Source organism: Chiloscyllium plagiosum, unplaced genomic scaffold (genome assembly GCF_037043375.1).
Source record: "Chiloscyllium plagiosum isolate Xiang-an unplaced genomic scaffold, Cpla_swu_hap1 HiC_scaffold_30, whole genome shotgun sequence".
Classification (NCBI taxonomy): domain Eukaryota; kingdom Metazoa; phylum Chordata; class Chondrichthyes; order Orectolobiformes; family Hemiscylliidae; genus Chiloscyllium; species Chiloscyllium plagiosum.
The window spans coordinates 34574395-34592483 of NW_028270168.1; the positions used below are offsets into that span (position 1 = coordinate 34574395).

Consider the following 18089-nt stretch of genomic DNA (forward strand, 5'->3'; position numbering starts at 1 on the left):
ATTTCCTTATGTATTTCCTACAGCTGTTTACTTTTGAATATTCATGATTGCATTTCTTCTAGATCTCCTGCTGCCCTCCGAAGATTCCTCTGTATTTTTAAAAGTAAAGTTTATGTCAGCTCCTTATTCTCAAACAGTTCATTCTTGTTTTTTCAGATTCATTTGGTGACTGGCCCACTGAATCTTCTCAGGGGTGAAGGATGGTGACCAGAAGCACCACAATCCACTATTTTATAGGTATCTTCACTTTCTGCACTTTTTTGAGGATAAAAAATCTCTTGGGGCATTTATTTCTGACAATCAATCATAAGAAAATAGTGCCACTCCTGGCCTTTCTAGCATTATTGTACTGAAGTGCTTTGAGATATGGTCACACTGATTTTAAACACTATAATGATATACAATGTACTTCCTTCTATTATATCAAGTTACTCTTACCATAGTATTAGAAAGCTCAAAATGATCCCCAGGTGCTATCCAAGTTGAAAGGGGCAAAACCCAAAATCCAGGTAAAGACTTGAAATCCTAGAAGCTGTTTCTCACACATCAGGTGGATAAGACATGAATGTTTTATATGTTGACCACTGTGCTTTATTGAGATCTTAGTGCTTAGCCATAGGGATAGGTGTAAGATACTGTGCTGCAGACAAGCTATGGAATATCTGTATCTTTAACAGATTTTACTTGATTTAAAACAAGCCTTGACCTTTCATTTCTCAATCCTGTTTTGGAGGAGCTGGTGTTGGACTGAGGTGGAAAAAGTTAAAAATCATACACCACCAGGTTATTTGGAGACACTAGCTTTTGGAGTGCTGCACTGATGAAGAAGCAGTGCTTCAAAAGCTAGTGCCTCCAAGTAAACCTGTTGGACTATAGCTTAGTGTTGTGTGATTTTTAATGTTTTCAATCCTGTCCTCAATAATCTTGTTTGATTTAATATCAACTCTGATGCTACCATGAGAAGGTCTATTGTTCAAGGTGTCAGATGAAAGGAGACAATCAGATGTGAAATTGTCTTCAGGGTCATGTGAGCTCTGAAAATGTAAAGGCACCATAAGCCTGAAGCCATCCCACATCAATTAGGATCATTCTCACTTTGAGTGGAGGGGTGGGAAACCAACCATCTCATGTTCAATTAAATATCATAATGAGGTGACACAGACTTTACATTCTTCCAGGTTTATCATTGGTCAGTCAGCTTTTACAGGCTTTGGAATCCAACAGGCAATAGCTAGGCGAGCATTATGTAGAAGATATGTGCCATGCTTTTCCAGCATTATTATACACCAAACATACAGACTTTCTTTCAATGAGCCAAACTAAGCTGCTTCCCAAGCATCACCTCTGCCAGCATCATGATCCTCCCCCTCCAGAGATTGCCAATCCTTCCCTCAGAATTGGCACCCTCCCTTCTCAGCGTTATGGACCTCCCAAGGATCAGATCTTCTCCCAGTCCGTGCCAGCAGCAGGATCTCTACTTGATAGCTCCCTGACTGCCAGCAAGCCAAGTCTGTTAATCAGGTTGGGCTCTGACTGGCAAATGTACTGGAAAGAAAACAATGTCTCCTTTGGAAGTCCAAACTCCATCAAATGTGGGGAAAGCAGGGCTCAAATCCTTCTCCAGCTTTAAAATCTCATCCCTGTCAAGACTGGGCTATAATCTCTGTGCTAAAGAGACAGGGATAGTAACTATCTGTTGCACCACAAGCAATAATTTAGGTGGATCAATACTTCTGCTGAACTAAATATATGTATAACCAATTAAATTTCACATCTCATAATCAAATAACTCACTAACATGTAAAAACTGCTGCAGATAACATTGCATTTAAAATAAATTTGGTAAAAAAGGACCAAGATGTGAAAAAAGATAAAAAGACACAAGGCCTAAAATTAGCATATAGCTAGAACACAAAATTGGAAATATTGAATTCACAATTTGTTTTGCACAACATATGATTTTATTTTCCATTTATATATGATCATCCAGATTAAAAAATGATTACTAGGTATGGACCTGTTCCAGCATCACTTTTAGCTCACCTGCACACTTCCATTCATCTAAGTTCTTTACTCACAATCTTATGGAGAAGCCCCTGTGAAAATCCCAGGCAGGGATCAATCATCTTTTCATTTGTCTATGCACTGTAACAGCTGCTTGTGACAATGTTTCAATCTGTTTAAATCTCTGATTTTCTACAAGTGCTGTGTTAGCTATAGCATGGTTCATTCTTGTTAAATTGGCAAATTTTGAAAGTAATATTCAGCTGTCAATAGTATGTTCTGGACCCATTATCACTTTGAATGTAATAGAAGATAACATTTTGAATTTGAGGTCCTAATTTACATCCCATCTAAACCAGGCAGAATGCTAATCAGCATCTGCCCACAACCATGCCATTCTCACAGGCTGGTTGCCTTCGGGTTTTAGACTCCACATTGAAATGGAATTATTGACATTGCAAAACATTTTTACTGCTCACCATTTTAAAAGGAAACAAGTAAGATTTGCATTTATACTTTCATTTCCAGTATAGGATGTCTCAAACTCCTTTACAATTTATGAAGAACTCTTGAAGTGTACTCCTTTTGGTAAGGTAGAAAAAGTGTCAGTTAATTTAGACACACAGTCCCACAAGCAGGAAATAAATAAATATCCAGATCATCTGTTTTATGTATTGGTTGAGGGAAAAGTATCAGCTGGACACTGGGAGTCCAGAGTCACAGAGTTATACAGCACAGAAACAGACCCTTCGGTCTGACTCATCCTCTTCTTTGAGTGTTCCCATAGAGACTTGATCCTGGGTTTGAAGGGCCCTTAATTTTCTTTCCTTTCTTTATTCTTTCACTGGATGTGGCCCATCACTGGCAAGGTCAGGATCTATCGTCTGTGCCTAATTGCCTTGAACTCAGTGGCTTACTGAGCCACTTCAGAGAACAGTTAAGATACAATTACATTGCTACCTGTATGGAGTCACACCCAGACCAAGGCAGTTCAGAAGATTTCCTTCCCTCAAGGACATGGTGAACCAGATGGTTTTTTATGCTAATTGATATATTTCATGGCACCATTACTGAGACTAGTTTTATGTAGCAGTTTTATTAATTTGCCTTCTCATTTTGAAGATGAGATATTTCCAGAGATATTCACCCGTCACAGTGATCAAAGTCTTGCCACTTTAAATGCAGGAAGCTACCAATAGCTGTCACGTTACAGCTCGCTGTATCGCCTTGAGATGACAGTTTGCTGAGACTGCTAGGCAGCAGATATTAAATAGTAGATTGTGCTCCAGTGAACCTCAAAGGCTGAACACAATAAACAGCTTTTAAAAAGGTGAACAAAGTTGATTTTTCCAAATACAACACAGCTCTCAGACAGTATTTTTAAAATAGTTATTAAAAGACAACCACAAATATTATTACACTGAAATGCTTTCCATCCCAAAACAATTGCCACAGCCTATGCTTGAGTTTACTGCAGGAACTGGCCTGAGCCACAAAGCCATTCTAATTGCCCTGGCAGGACCGTGTGTGGAAGGACGGCTCTTCCAGATAGCACATGCATACTGTTTACAAACTTTATCTTCTTGTGATGTGACTGTGTTTGGGCTGTGTTTGTGATTATCAAAAAGGGCCAAAATGGCCATGACGGGCCAAAGGATGTGTCTGCATGCACATGGGGACAGGGTCTCCTCAGCTGTCATTCCTTCACTGAGTTTGCCCCACCATTGACCAGCCCTCTCCTTCCCTTGTCCCTTCCTATAGCCAGGGAGGCCTGAGGCCAGGGCTGCTGTTGTACCTGCTCCTCCCCACCTAAACTTCAGAGTGATCCACATCCTTTTCTAGATACCAAAATATCAACAAAATGTTGGCACTCACATGCCCAACTGGGACCAATGAAACCAGCATGCCACGATGCCATATTCCTGCACGTGCTCACTTGTTTCTCCAGCTGGTGCTGGCACCCTCTCCACAATCAAGACAGTCTTAGAAAAGAAAGGTTACTTGCTTAATGCAAGAACAAACTTCCTTGTGCCAAACAAAACATTGCCTTGCCAATTCCTAAAATATCTTAGAGTTATTTTGCTAATAACTTTTATATCTAAGTGATGGGATGAATCTTTTGAGTAGTTTAACTTAGTTGCAAATTATACTGTAAGTTAAAGACCATGTATTACTGACATTGCATTGTAGTGTGTTATACAATGTTACATATGGTATAATGATTTCAAGTGTGTTGGCTTTGTGGTTCCCTTCCACAGGTTTACTCGTGGTTTGCATTGTATTATATAGCAATGCAATGGACATGGAGACATCCATGAATCAGGAAAATGGAGGTAAAATACTTAGAAAATGAATCTCGCTGTTCTTGAAATATTTTAGGATGCTTGTTTCACTTACCTTTTCCCCTCTGCTGAAATAGTGGTATAAAGCACTACACATGAAGTAATATGCTATTGTGTCTGACAATCGTCTGTAATGCTGATGTCCGATGAATTTTCACTTTAGTAAACTTCTTAAGTTCTCAGTGAGTAGCAGGTGTCATTGTTCATGCCTGCATCCAAAAAGCTTTGCATTTCCTAAAGAATAGTGTAAAGCAGATACACAGGGATAAATCAGATATAAAATTCTAACCAATGGGAAGACCGTCACAGCTGAAATGTTTTGTGATAGAAAAATAGATAGAAAAGGGAACATGGTTCACACATCTTTGAAACCTAAAGGGATAAATGAAACCAGAAATGGGTGAGATATGAATATTTAAACTCCCTCAAAATCAAACCCAGCTTGACATCCAAGCATACACCCTCTTCCAATTTGAGCAGTGACAGGTCAGGATAAAGCGGGTAAGAAGCAACAAGCAACCATTCCTAGCAGGCAGGCTGGCTGTTTAAAAATTATAAACTGTGTACTTCGGATTCAACCTGTTTTAAGTTTAGTGCCCACCCTCCCCTCCACAACCCCTCCTCCCCCCAACACCTATCCACCACTCCTGACAAACAGGAGAATTCCAGCTGTTAATGGGAGGTGGAAACCTCTTGATATTCAAGGGGGAGCAGAAAGACTTTCTCCTAATCCACCAAGCTGATCTGCTTTCCTCTGTAGATACACATTCCGCCCCTCCTCAGACAATCGGATCACCCCATTAGTGATCCTAAGCCAGGTTGGCTTGTGGCTCAGTGGTTAGCACTGCTGCCTCACTGTGCCAGGGATCTGGGTTCAACTCCAGCCTCAGGTGACTGTCTGTATGGAGTTTGCATGTTCTCCCTGTGTCTGTGTGGGTTTCCTCTCACTGCAAGATAGGTGCTGTGGCCATTTTAATTTGCTCCATAGTATCTAGGGATGTGCAGGTTATGTGGATTAGCTATGGGAAATGTAGGGTGATATGGTAGGTGAGTGAGTTTGGATGGGATGCTCCCCAAGGGTCAGTGTGAACTTGATGGGCTGTAGGGATTCTATTATTCTAAACCTGACTGTACCCTTCCCCAGTCTTGACATTCAAGCTCATTTCTCTTGATGAATTGCACAGTATTGATAGGTAAATGGCATGCTCCATGTGTGAGCAGTAAATATCATCACAGAGGGAGCGAGGCAGGAGAGGAAACTAGGGGACAATGTATTCATTAACTTGTTTAAAGTGGGTATATTTACTTTCTTTCACTGTAGACATGTCCTCCTGGGAAATGACTAACAATTCATCTGATAATAATACGATGTGGGCAGATTCTTATGGAAATATGACAATGAATACAACTGATTTTCCAGTTAATGTAAGTTATTTACACACTTAATGTTCTATAATGTGGATTGTAATGAAGAGAGTCATGGCATGAAAAGATACATTATCTTCAGTCCTTTGCAAACAAGGTCCCTGATTTCAACTCTGCCTACATTTACTGGAAACTAGGTGGGAATTAGTGGTGTGGAGATGGGAGATTTGGCAGAAGGTGTTAAAATGGAGAGTGGTCTCACTCCTTTCCCATTCCAATATAAAAAGCTACAACTTTATAGTGCAGGTGACATGAATTCCTGCCCCAAATCAATGGTGTTCTCTTTATGTTTGGATTCTGATGATGACACAATATGGGTTCAATGTATTTTCATTCATCACTATTTAATTGCAATGGGAGGTGTGGTATAAGGTGGAAAGCATTGAATACAATAGCTCTTAGATCAGTCCTCATACATTCCAAATATGACATTGGTAAAGGGAATAGTTCCTTTATTATTTTAACTGGGAATCTGTATGGGGAAGCAGCAGTGGCCATGCCTGCTAGCAGAGGGATCATGCACCAGTAGAATCTGAGTAAGGCCAGCTTTCAGAGACAGTTTTTAGATTTCTTTGTGGGAAGCCAGCCAGATTAATCATTAGAAAAGGCTTTCTGCAACTGATCACAATTCTCTGCAGGAGGAATGTTCAGTAAAAAAACTGAAATGTTTGGAAATTAAGATATCAATCATACTAGTCCTCCATTTTAAAGCGTACACAAAGTCATAGAGGTGTACAACACAGAAAAAGGATTTTTTTGGCCTAGCAGGTCTATGCTGGTCAAAAGTAAGCATCTAATTATTCTATCCAATGTTTCAGCACTTGGCCAATAGCTCTTCTTTCATCTGAATCTCAATGAGAAGTGATCCAATCTACTCAACCTCCTCTCATAAAATCATCCCTCCATACTCAGGAACAGTCAAGTGAATCTTCACTGGACGTCCTTCAATGACCAGTATATCCTTCTTTAGATAACAGGCCCAAAACAGTTTGCAGTATTCCAGCTGTGGTCTGACTAGTGCTTTGTATAGTTTACAACCAGTTGTAACTGGATGTTGGTAAGCTCAGTTGTCTGGTCTGTAATGTAGCTTGATGCCAACAATATGGGTTCAATATATCTTCATTCATCAATATTTGATTGCAATGCGAGGTGTAGTACAAAAGTGGAAAGCATTGAATACAATATCTCAGATCAGTCCTTCTGCGTTCCAAATATGACATTGGTACAGGAAACAATTCCATTACTGGATAAGTTCAACACACAATCAGTACTGGGCCTCATGCTTCATTTAAATGAGACTCCTGAGAATGTGCTGGGATTTGGGAATTTAGTTTACATCCTGCTATATTGCTGGCAATAGCCATCAGGTAGATCCCAAGGGAGACAGAAAGGGGAGCTGATGGGCAATAGTAGGGCAGGACCAGGCAAAATGATGGTTGAAACTTCCATGGAGATAGGAGAGTCACTCCAGCCCAAAATTCATTATTCATGTTTGTTGCTAAAACAAAACTTATCTCCTTCTTTGGTGGCTTCCAGGCGCTGCAATAGGAGCTGCTGGTTAAGTGGCCCATGGATCCAGATGTCCTGTGCATATTTTGCCTGGTGTTGGCAGAGTTCAGGCAGTGGGATTTGTGAAGGGGTTTCTACTGTAAGTGATGGTTCCAAAATTGCCAATAAAAAAGGCCTGAACAGGTACTCTTCAGCCTTGGCCAGCACGGCAACAGTGCAAAATAAGCGCATGAGCTATTCATCAAATCATCTCACAGGCATCTGATTTTTATGCCTTTAAACTGGATAGAGTGAAAACAAATTTCCAAGCTCTCACTCTGTTTACAAAAGTAATCTGTACTATTGCAGCCTGACACAATTCATATTTCACCCGAAACTTAGCGTTAGTGGATGACAGCCAAGATTTTGTAATAGAACTGAAATGAGTATGTTTAGATACTGTGCGAAATTAAGGCATACATTTCCCCATTTCCACAAACAGAATTGATCAGTCTTTGAGATATTAAAATTTGTGATCTATATCCCTGCAAATATTCTGTTATTCTAATAAAATGACATTGGAAGATATTAGCCATATATCAAATGATGTCAAAACTAAAGATTGAGTTTAATAAATAGTTTTGTTTTAATTGTTTACAGTTCTCCTGCCAGACATTTAACTGTTCAGGATACAACTGCTATGAAGACTATAGTGACTGGGAGGAGTGCCCTGAGACACACATGTACTGTGAGGTGGGTTTGTTAAAATGATCTTTTCAGCTGTGGAGTTGAAGAAAATGCGTACACAGCCTTCATAAGAAACACAGAGGTCTACTCTTTACACCTTCTCTCCAACCAGCTCCCCAGCTATCTCTGTGGCTGAGCCACATAATGTACCCTATCCTTTAATACTGAATCATTAAGAGGTCAATGTTCCCAGGTGTATTTTCTGTACTTAGTCTACTGACCTTATCGAGATCAGATATAACGGACTGAATTTCATTTTTATGTCTGTAGACTAGGAAAAATAAAATTTAGCCCAGTTTACTGCTCATAATGATTCTTCATTGATTATTGTAGGGTAACAAACATATGTAGTCAAGACTGAAAATGACTATAGTGTCTTCTGTGATCAGATAGTCAAGTGGTACCTCTTGACTGGATAGATATTCATCTCATTGTCAATTGTTAGACCTGCTGGCTCTTGTGACAAGTTGAAAGGAAAAGATTGAAAGCCAAACACAAAATAGTTTCAAAGTTCGCTATAGGCAGCAAACCAATATGTTATACTGTGAAATATTTACTCATCCTTAAAGAACCCTTAATTTCAAACAAAAATATCTGTGTCAAAACAGAAATATCTGTGAATAGCAAAATAACAGAAGTACTATATTTTAAGACATCTTCTAATGTGTCCCAAGAATATAATAGTTTTAAATTTGACTGTCACAATTATTTTAATCTGTGTCAGTTTCATCATATCTCATAGGATCTGTGAGGGAGGAAAGATGTCTAACCTTCATAATTACTGTTATCTCCTGTTGTAAGGAGATCAACAGCTCACTAAACTCAGCTGCAGAAATTGGAAAAATTTGTTTTCAATAATGGCTTAAACTTTAGGTTGAAGGAGTTACAAAGTGCTTTTTGCAAAAGGACCTGCTGTTGAAATGCTGTAATCCCATATATAATTAAAATGCAAGATCATGAACTCATATCACTGACCCATCCCTTGTTAGAAAATGTCAGCTTACTCTGGGGTAATTTTCGAAAGTAATATCATCGGTTTAATTTCCATAAGGAAATTTCCAAATATTTACTTTTCTGCGATGGAAACTCAACATTTCACTTTGCCCTCGAACATTTCTCTTCCAGTTCCTTGCTAACACCTTGTTCATTAACTGATGGTTACAGGCTGTTGAACTGCAATAATCCTCACATCATGACATTAATGCTTAGATCATTCCGATAAAAATAGCAGAAGATATCAGAATGTTCGATAAAAACAACGGGAAGGGACCATATCTGTCAGTGACAAAGCAGAAATGCTTGTGAATAACTTCTGAATGCGTTTAACTCTTCTTATAGAATAGATAGGAAGATGCTATTCCCACTTGTAAAAGAAATAAGAATAAAAGGGTATAGATTTGAAGTGATGTATAAGCAAAGCAAGTTAAATAGAAAAGAAATTTCACACCTCGAATAGTTAGGGTACTGAACGCCTAAAAATCTGATGGAGAAAGGTTCAACTGGGGCATTCAAGAAGGCACTGGATGATTATTTGGATAGAAATGGTTGAGCAGAGATGTGGAGAAAAGGCAGGAGATTGACATCAGGCAACAGAACCAGAACAGGTACTCTGCGATGAATGATCTCCTTCCGCACCACAATCACATCTCTTTCATTATATTTCCAAAATACTGTTTTTAATTAATGTCCATTTTGTTATCCAGCTCTATCGTTCCTCCAATACCTCATACTGGGCAGGTTGTAGTGATGATTGCGCTGGCACCACCAACGTCTGCAGAAATTCCTCTATAGAGATGTGTACGATGGAATGCTGTAATACAACTCTGTGCCTGATGCTGAATGGCGAAATTCAAGAATTACCTGGTGAACTCGGTACTGGTATCTGTTATATTGATTTACAGAATTCTATTTGGAAATATGCTGTACAAATCACAGATACAATAGTAATGATTTCAGTGACCCCCATAAACATGCCTGAATTGATTATGAAGCTGTAGCTAACAAAAGACAGCAAAATAACAGCATCTGTAATGCTGTCTTCCATAATCAACTGATGACAAAACCCTTATAGCTTACTCTGGTTATTTCAGAAAAGCCCAGTGTTAGTAAGGCCAAATAGAATTAGCAATTCACCTTAGAGCTTTATAGAATGTCATATCCTTTCATATCATCAATTTGTGTTCCTATATTGAATGTCAGACTGAAATTTGATTAGCACTTATTATATGACTCTGAAGAACATTCTAGTCAGGCAAAGAAAAGTTGGAAAATAGATAAATTTGCAGTTTATCATTGTAGCATTTTTCTCAGCAACTACAATAGAAAGGTAAGATACTGATGGCAAGACAAAATGCAAGGAATGGCAAGGTTCTGTTTGGAAAATTCTTGTCTGTACACTCTGTAGGTGTTTTTTTTGGATTACTATATTATTGCACTATCAATCCTGACAATCACTTAAGGTGACTCTAGAGCTATAGTTAATGTTTTATCTCAAATAGTTATACAAATGTCATGACTTCACCCATCTTGCACTTAGCATCAAGTTCAACAATTTGTTCATTTGTTTCTGATTACCTGGTTACAAATTAACATCACTGTTAAAAGATTTGATGTTGAAGTTCGTTCCCTTCATGATATTTTTTAGAAATATTAAAATTAACATTCATAAGTATATTGGGGTCGAGAGTGCGGTGCTGGAAAAGCACAGCTGGTCAGGCTGCATCCGAGGAGCAGGAGAATCGACATTTTGGGCATAAGCTCTTCAGTCCTGTTGAAGGGCTTATGCCAGAAACATCAATTCTCCTGCTCCTTGGATGCAGCCTGACTGGCCGTGCTTTTCCAGCACAACACTCTCAACTCTGACCTCCAGCATCTGCAGTCCTCACTTTCTCCTAATTCATAAATATATTCCTGAAGTCAACACAAGCATTTATTTTATCAATATGCTGTCTGTGCCAGGGTGTTATCCTCTTTTTGCATTTAGTCAACATCTTCTCCAGAAAGGCAGGTGCAAGATATTGAATGGCTGACAAATATTCAAAATTACTCTGCCACATGGGGTTAGTATTGGTCTAGAGTTAAAATTCAAAAGGAGGAATGATACTATTTGCTTACTGACAATACTTTGGAATTTTGTTTTAATACATCTTTCTATCTGACTCTGATTGGAAATTAACCCTTAAATATGTTAACGTTAGAACTTGTGAGAAGTTTCCTCATTAGTTAATGTTGCATAAAGCAAGCATCTTTTCTTTTTGCATTCCAGAGATGCAAATGTCAACTTATGAACCTACCCAAACCACTATGGAAATGACTGAGTCCACTGCTACAGAAACACCGTCCACAACACCGACAACGACACCGACAACGACACCGACAACGACACCGACAACGACACCAACAACAACACCGACAACAACACCGACAACAACACCGACAACAACACCGACAACAACACCGACAACCAAAGCAACAACAATAGGCAGTGTGAGTGTACAGCTGAGTGTCTCAGTTGATGTTACAAATGGAATTCTATACGTCCATTCTTATTTATTACCATTTTCTAAACCTTTGTTGAAATTAGTTTATCACAAGAACTCAGCCAAGAACACCGACCCAATTGGTTTACTAATTTACATCTTTTTTCATGTCTGATTGATGAAATTACTTCCACAATGTAGCTTCACTCAGTAACCACTGCTTTCAATGAGGTCACCTGCACTATTTAAACTTGGATGTGTAACCCCTGCACTTGAATCAGGGCTTTCTGTTAAACTGGCATCTTTGTGTGTATGAAACACCACTGACATAATCAACCACCCATATCATGGTGTCAAAAATTGCTAAGTTGCTTTCGCAAGGTAGTAACTAAATGTATCCTGATCTCTCAGAAGGCAGGTACCTGGCCAGGCATTTTAGGCTTCTGGAGTGCATTAAGATCAGGGCTTTGGCAGGAGTTTCTCTTCATTATTTCTTTTGTATCATGAGTTTGCTGAGGCCAACAACTCTTTCGGATGTTTTGCTTGTTCTGAATTATTGAACATGGCATAGTGCTGATCATGCCACCAGAGTTCCAAGATCAGAAGAAGCAGCAAGGAATGCAATAAAGACCAGTGCAAGTTACAAATAGAGGGAAGTGAAAGCATTGCATTCAGCAGCTGATTAACATACTTGTAGGTCAATGAGGGGTAATGCATAAGGTGGTTAGGATTTGATGGAGAAAGCTGCCACTTGCATGGTCCACTTGCAAGTCCAACACTTAACAATGCATGACCCAGCACATGACATTGAAGATTACTATGGCTGTAAATGTTTATTCTTCAGGCACTTTCTAACATTGCTGATGCTAATGTTTGAGGCCAGCAATCTCAGTCAGTGTGTTACAAAATGGCTACAGTCTGCCCAAGTGTCAGCAGTTCATTGCCTTTCTCATGGTGATTGATGAGCAGAAGAAAGAACTTTGGAACTTGCCCACAGTTTCCAGATACCTTCGACTTGATGCATTCAGGCCTTTTGTGCATCCTATTAGGAACATGCCTTCATTGCTAATGACAAGGGTTTCCATTGGCTCAATATCCAAGTTTTTTTTTCTCTTCATTGGATGCATGCATGACTGACTGGTCAAGCATTTATTGCCCATCCCTTTTTGTCCAGAGGGGCACTTGAGAGTCAACCACATTTCCATGGTCTAGAGTCCAAAGTAGGACAGATGGGATAAGAATGGTAAACTTGCTTCCCTAAAGACATTAGTGAACTAAATGGGTTTTTCCTAACAATCGATGATTATTCCATGGTCATCATTAGACTATTATTTCCAGGTTATTACTGAATTCAAATTCCACCATCTGCCATGGTAGCAATCAAACCCAGATTGCCTGGTTCTCGTGATTAATAGTCTCATGATAATACCACTAGGCTATCACTTTGTTGTTACTGCAGGTAGAAAGTCATGAAGGGCTGTGATGAGATTTCAAACTTAAATAATGAATCCTTCACACAGTGTCAGTCCTCTGTTCCTTCAAGGCCATTTGGTTGAAGGGTTGCTGCTTGTTGAGTCTCAGCTCCTATTGTGCAATTGGAGTCAAGAGTGTGGTGCTGGAAAAGCACAGCAGGTCTGGCAGCATCCGAGGAGCAGGAGAATTGACGTTTCGGGCAAGAGCCCTTCATCAGGAAATCGTGCAATGCCTCTGTTCCTCTGCTGCTTCCTGAGGCTGATCAGAACTTCTGGACTTAAAAAGGGAAAAAGAATGGGCATGAGTTATCCTGTAGTCACGTGGGTAAGCACAGATAAATTAGGTGGTTTCTAAAAGCAGCAGTAAGTCAAGATGGTGTTGGAGTCTGGTGACTCTTTGTGAGCTGTCCCCAGCAGATCATCTCCTTACACATCATTTTTTTTTTGTCGTGTATCCTGTGTATGGATACCATGTAAGCCGCCATAGAGGAAAACTGCTTTAATATCCTGTAGAATGCTCCTCAGGGACAGTGCTGCTGATTTGCTGCCTCCCCACAATGCCCATCATTTACTCTTCAAGTGAAACAGTACACAGATGAACAGTCACCCTCCTCCTGTAGCTCCCTGTGTCTGAGTGTGAACTGTTCCAGAGGAGGGAAGTGTGTTAGAATTTGCATCATGAAAGGTTTTTGAGGATGTGCAAATTAGGGTATAAATGTACCTCTGATTTGAGAAAGATTGCAGAGGCCTGAAAAGGTGAAGGTAGTAATTTTGAGGACTGCAGTGAATGCTGTGATACTATGATAGGAACCAAAGGAGATGAATGCGTGTCTTGTTGCTTGTTTACAATATGCCCCTTCACTTTACAAGTTGCATACTATCTTTATCTGGTTTCAGCAACAGGGAAAGTTACCATTGCAATTAGGCCAACTGCCAATAAAGAATATCAGTATACAGCCTCTGCATTTAACTCAAGCTAATAAGGACACCTTTGCAGAGTTGTGATTGGGTACCACTTCAAATGTGATGACCATTTTGGTAAAAAAAACCCATTTGCAACTAATTTCACACAAAATGTTGGTTATTGCAAGACGTCAGAATACTGCAAATGGACTCCCAATGGTTACAGAGCCATTTACTCTCACACAACTTTGTAAAAGAAAGGTAGATATTGTAAAAGATAGGTAAATAATTAGACTAATAATGTTTATTGATGACACCTTTATCACACAGTTCATTCAGAAATAAGCCTGGCACATGACAAGATGATAAGTTCTGTGGCATATTTGTTTATATATTTAAAATACTATTTCGCAAAACTGCATAAGCTTTCTATGATACTGAGTCACGGTCGATAAGGGTTTACATTAGTGTGTGTGGATAAAATTCGGAGCTGTTCATGAAAATTTCTATTATTTTGCCAATATTTGTATCAATCTGAGAGTATTTTTAACTGCAGGGAAACAAATGTGCTGTGATCAACTGCGCTGGAGATGACTGCTACAAAAACCAAAATCAGGGAGATATGTACTGTCCTATTGGCAAGGATTACTGCAAGGTGAGATCTGTCTAAAAGGTTTACTGATACTGCAATATATTAAAACTGACATTAGTAAGAGGAATATATTTAACAAATTTGTGTCGCATTCCTCTGTCTGTAACCTTAGTGATGATATCAAGCAATTTAAAACAAGAAGCTTAGTCCTGCATTACAGTAGTGGGCATGGGGTCTTTCACATGCACAAAAAGTGAAGAACCGAGTTGGGAAAACCCGATATAGAATCAGAATGATCTTGCAGATGGATTTCTCAAAGCTACTGTATGGTACACATTATTAAATCATGGTTATTTACTCCGGAATGATCAAACAGGATTCAGGTTAGAAATGGGATTGAGAATGAAATCCAACTGTTGTTTGGCTCCCTATCGGAAATCTATTTTCTATTAGAAAACTAATTTTCAATCAGATAACTAATTTCCCTTCAGCTCCAATATTATAAAGTCCTGCATATGGAGCTTAATCAAATCAAATATTTGAAAATTCAGGCAATAGTCTACACAAAATCCACCAGCATGTCAACTTTTAAAATTTTCACATGTTTTCAGGACCTCCACAGACTCTCTTCACACTACTGTCCACAGATCCTTCCAGAACTGTACCTCAATGTGCTACTACCTCCTCTCTCATGTTTCTGAACTCCCTCCTCTCTTTGGTCACCTCCCCTACCTTGACTTCTACTTCCCATTTGGTATACCTATTCCCTCTCTAAAGAGATTGAAGACATTTTATTTAGTTTTATTTATTTAGAGATATGTGTTCTTCTCTTTTGCAGTTTTGTTGTCAGTACATCACCTTCACAAACACATGCATGTCTCCGTCAAAATGGGGAAGGAAACAATGTGGATTTTTAAAAAATACTTTCTTACTTTCTCACTCCTGTTGAAACCACATGAACTATATTTCTCTCATGAGATTATATGAACATTCAAAAAATGATCAGCAGAAATAGAAAAGCTGATCTTAATACCTGCAGCATCATGACAAAACTGTCTTTGTACTCTCCCTTGAAGACACCCTGAGACTCATTCACCACGCTACCAGTCAATATAATCCAGAGGTTTCATATACCCATCGAAATGGAGACCATGTACAACATCAGGCCTATTCCCAATTTGTTAAAAATCACAACACCAGGTTATAGTCCAACAGGTTTATTTGGAAGTCCAAGCTATTGGACTTGCAGTGGGGCAGGATCATAGGATACAGAATTTGCTTTTCATATCTCTTTTATATTCGATGTAAGTTCATAAAAGTGAAGATGGAAGGAATAAAGGGAGAGAAAATGGTATTCCTACTTCAGCATAGTTTAAACATATATCCCTTGTTCCCTTGTCTTTCAAACTAGAGTAATGTATCAACAGTTATGCAATCTATCCACTTCATTATTTTATAAATCTCTAAAACAAATAGACATAACTTCTTCAACCTACCCGAGTAACGAGGATTCATTAAAGCCATGAATCATTCTTGTAGTTCTTATGTAATCCCTTTACAAATGTCTATACTAAAGGCCATGTGACTGGAATAAATAAATGCTAATGTCATTGGTCATCCCCCTCATTCCCCACACTCATGTCCCCACAATCATCTGTTTGCTTTCTCCCTGGGGTTGTTCTGAAGTCTCTGGGAATTAAAGCCTAATGTGCAGGCCATGCTATGAGCAGCTCAGGAGAAAAATCATAGGGGCAATTATAAAGTCGTAGAGTCATAGAGATGTACAGCATGGAAACAGAGCCTTCAGTCCAACCCGTCCATGCCGACCAGATGTCCCAACCTAATCTAGTCCTACTTGGCCCATAGCTTGTGCCCGAAACGTCGATTCTCCTGTTCCCTGGATGCTGCCTGACCTGCTGCGCTGTTCCAGCAACACATTTTCAGCTCTGATCTCCAGCATCTGCAGACCTCACTTTCTCCTGAGAGATCAGTGAGCATATAGAATGAGCTGCCAGAGGAATTGGTGGAAGCTGGTACAACTACATCATTTAAAAGGCATCTGGATGGGTATATGAATAGGAAGTGTTTAGAGAGATATGGGCCAAGTGCTGGCAAGTAGGACTAGATTAGGTTGGGATATCTGGGATATCTGGCAATTATAAAGTCGTAGAGTCATAGAGATGTACAGCATGGAAACAGAGCCTTCAGTCCAACCCGTCCATGCCGACCAGATATCCCAACCTAATCTAGTCCTACTTGCCAGCACTTGGCCCATATCTCTCTAAACACTTCCTATTCATATACCCATCCAGATGCCTTTTAAATGATGTAGTTGTACCAGCTTCCACCAATTCCTCTGGCAGCTCATTCTATATGCTCACTGATCTCTCAGGAGAAAGTGAGGTCTGCAGATGCTGGAGATCAGAGCTGAAAATGTGTTGCTGGAACAGCGCAGCAGGTCAGGCAGCATCCAGGGAACAGGAGAATCGACGTTTCGGGCACAAGCTATGGGCCAAGTGGGACTAGATTAGGTTGGGACATCTGGTCGGCATGGACGGGTTGGACTGAAGGCTCTGTTTCCATGCTGTACATCTCTATGACTCTACGACTTTATAATTGCCCCTATGATTTTTCTCCTGAGCTGCCTATAGCATGGCCTGCACATTAGGCTTTAATTCCCAGAGACTTCAGAACAACCCCAGGGGGAAAGCAAACAGATGATTGTGGGGACATGAGTGTGGGGAATGAGGGGGATGACCAATGACATGACAATTAGCATTTATTTATTCCAGTCACATGGCCTTTAGTATAGACATTTGTAAAGGGGTTATATAAGAACTACAAGAATGATTCATGGCTTTAATGAATCCTCGCTACTCGGGTAGGTTGAAGAAGTTATGTCTATTTGTTTTAGAGATTTATAAAATAATGAGGGCTTGTGCCCGAAACGTCGATTCTCCTGTTCCCTGGATGCTGCCTGACCTGCAGCGCTGTTCCAGCAACACATTTTCAGCACACTGATCTCTGCATGGAAAAGTTGCCCTTTAGGTCTCTTTTAAATTTTTCCTCCTTTACCATAAGCCTATGCCCTCTAGTTCTGAACTCCCCCACCCCAGGGAAAAGACATTGTCTATTTATCCTATCCATGCCCCTCATGATTTTATAAACCTCTATAAGGTCATCCCTCAGTCTCCAATTCTTCAGGGAAGACAGCCCCAGCTTATTCAGCCTCTCCCTATAGCTGAAATCCTGCAACCCTGGCAACATTCTTGTAAAACTTGGGATCTAAAAAAGAAACAGATTTGAATGTTGTTATTCACTAATTTGAGAAGTGTTGGACATAGGAAGAGACTGGTTGATTGAAGGTCAAAAAATATCTGTCACTGAATTGGGATACTGCACTGTCAATTTATATTCTGGGATTTAGTTTTGCTCAGTTATCAAGATGGCTTGAGTGTGTTGTAGAATAATGAGCAAATTATAGTTCAATCCATGTCATGACTGTGGTAGTTCCTGAAGTCCTCTCCCTTGTCCTATGCACATAAGCTATGCTTAGCAAACCTTGGTCAATGAGGACACTACAGAGAGAGAGAGAGAGAGAGATTCCCATTCTGACTGAAATTAGACAACAATACCC

The 18089-nt window shown here is 39.6% G+C and overlaps 1 protein-coding gene across 3 annotated transcripts in view; it reads left to right on the plus strand.

Annotated features, from left to right (window-relative positions):
- LOC122563435 (uncharacterized) overlaps positions 1-18089 on the plus strand; it is a 72625-nt gene that overhangs the window by 48862 nt on the left and 5674 nt on the right. For all 3 annotated transcript variants that reach the window (XM_087976875.1, XM_087976876.1, XM_087976877.1), the window contains exons 2-8: positions 157-237; positions 4263-4337; positions 5668-5771; positions 7920-8012; positions 9710-9878; positions 11272-11492; positions 14417-14515. In XM_087976875.1, coding sequence (XP_087833001.1) covers positions 201-237; positions 4263-4337; positions 5668-5771; positions 7920-8012; positions 9710-9878; positions 11272-11492; positions 14417-14515 — 798 coding nt within the window. In that variant the 5' untranslated portion in view covers positions 157-200. The remainder of the gene's footprint in view (positions 1-156; positions 238-4262; positions 4338-5667; positions 5772-7919; positions 8013-9709; positions 9879-11271; positions 11493-14416; positions 14516-18089) is intronic.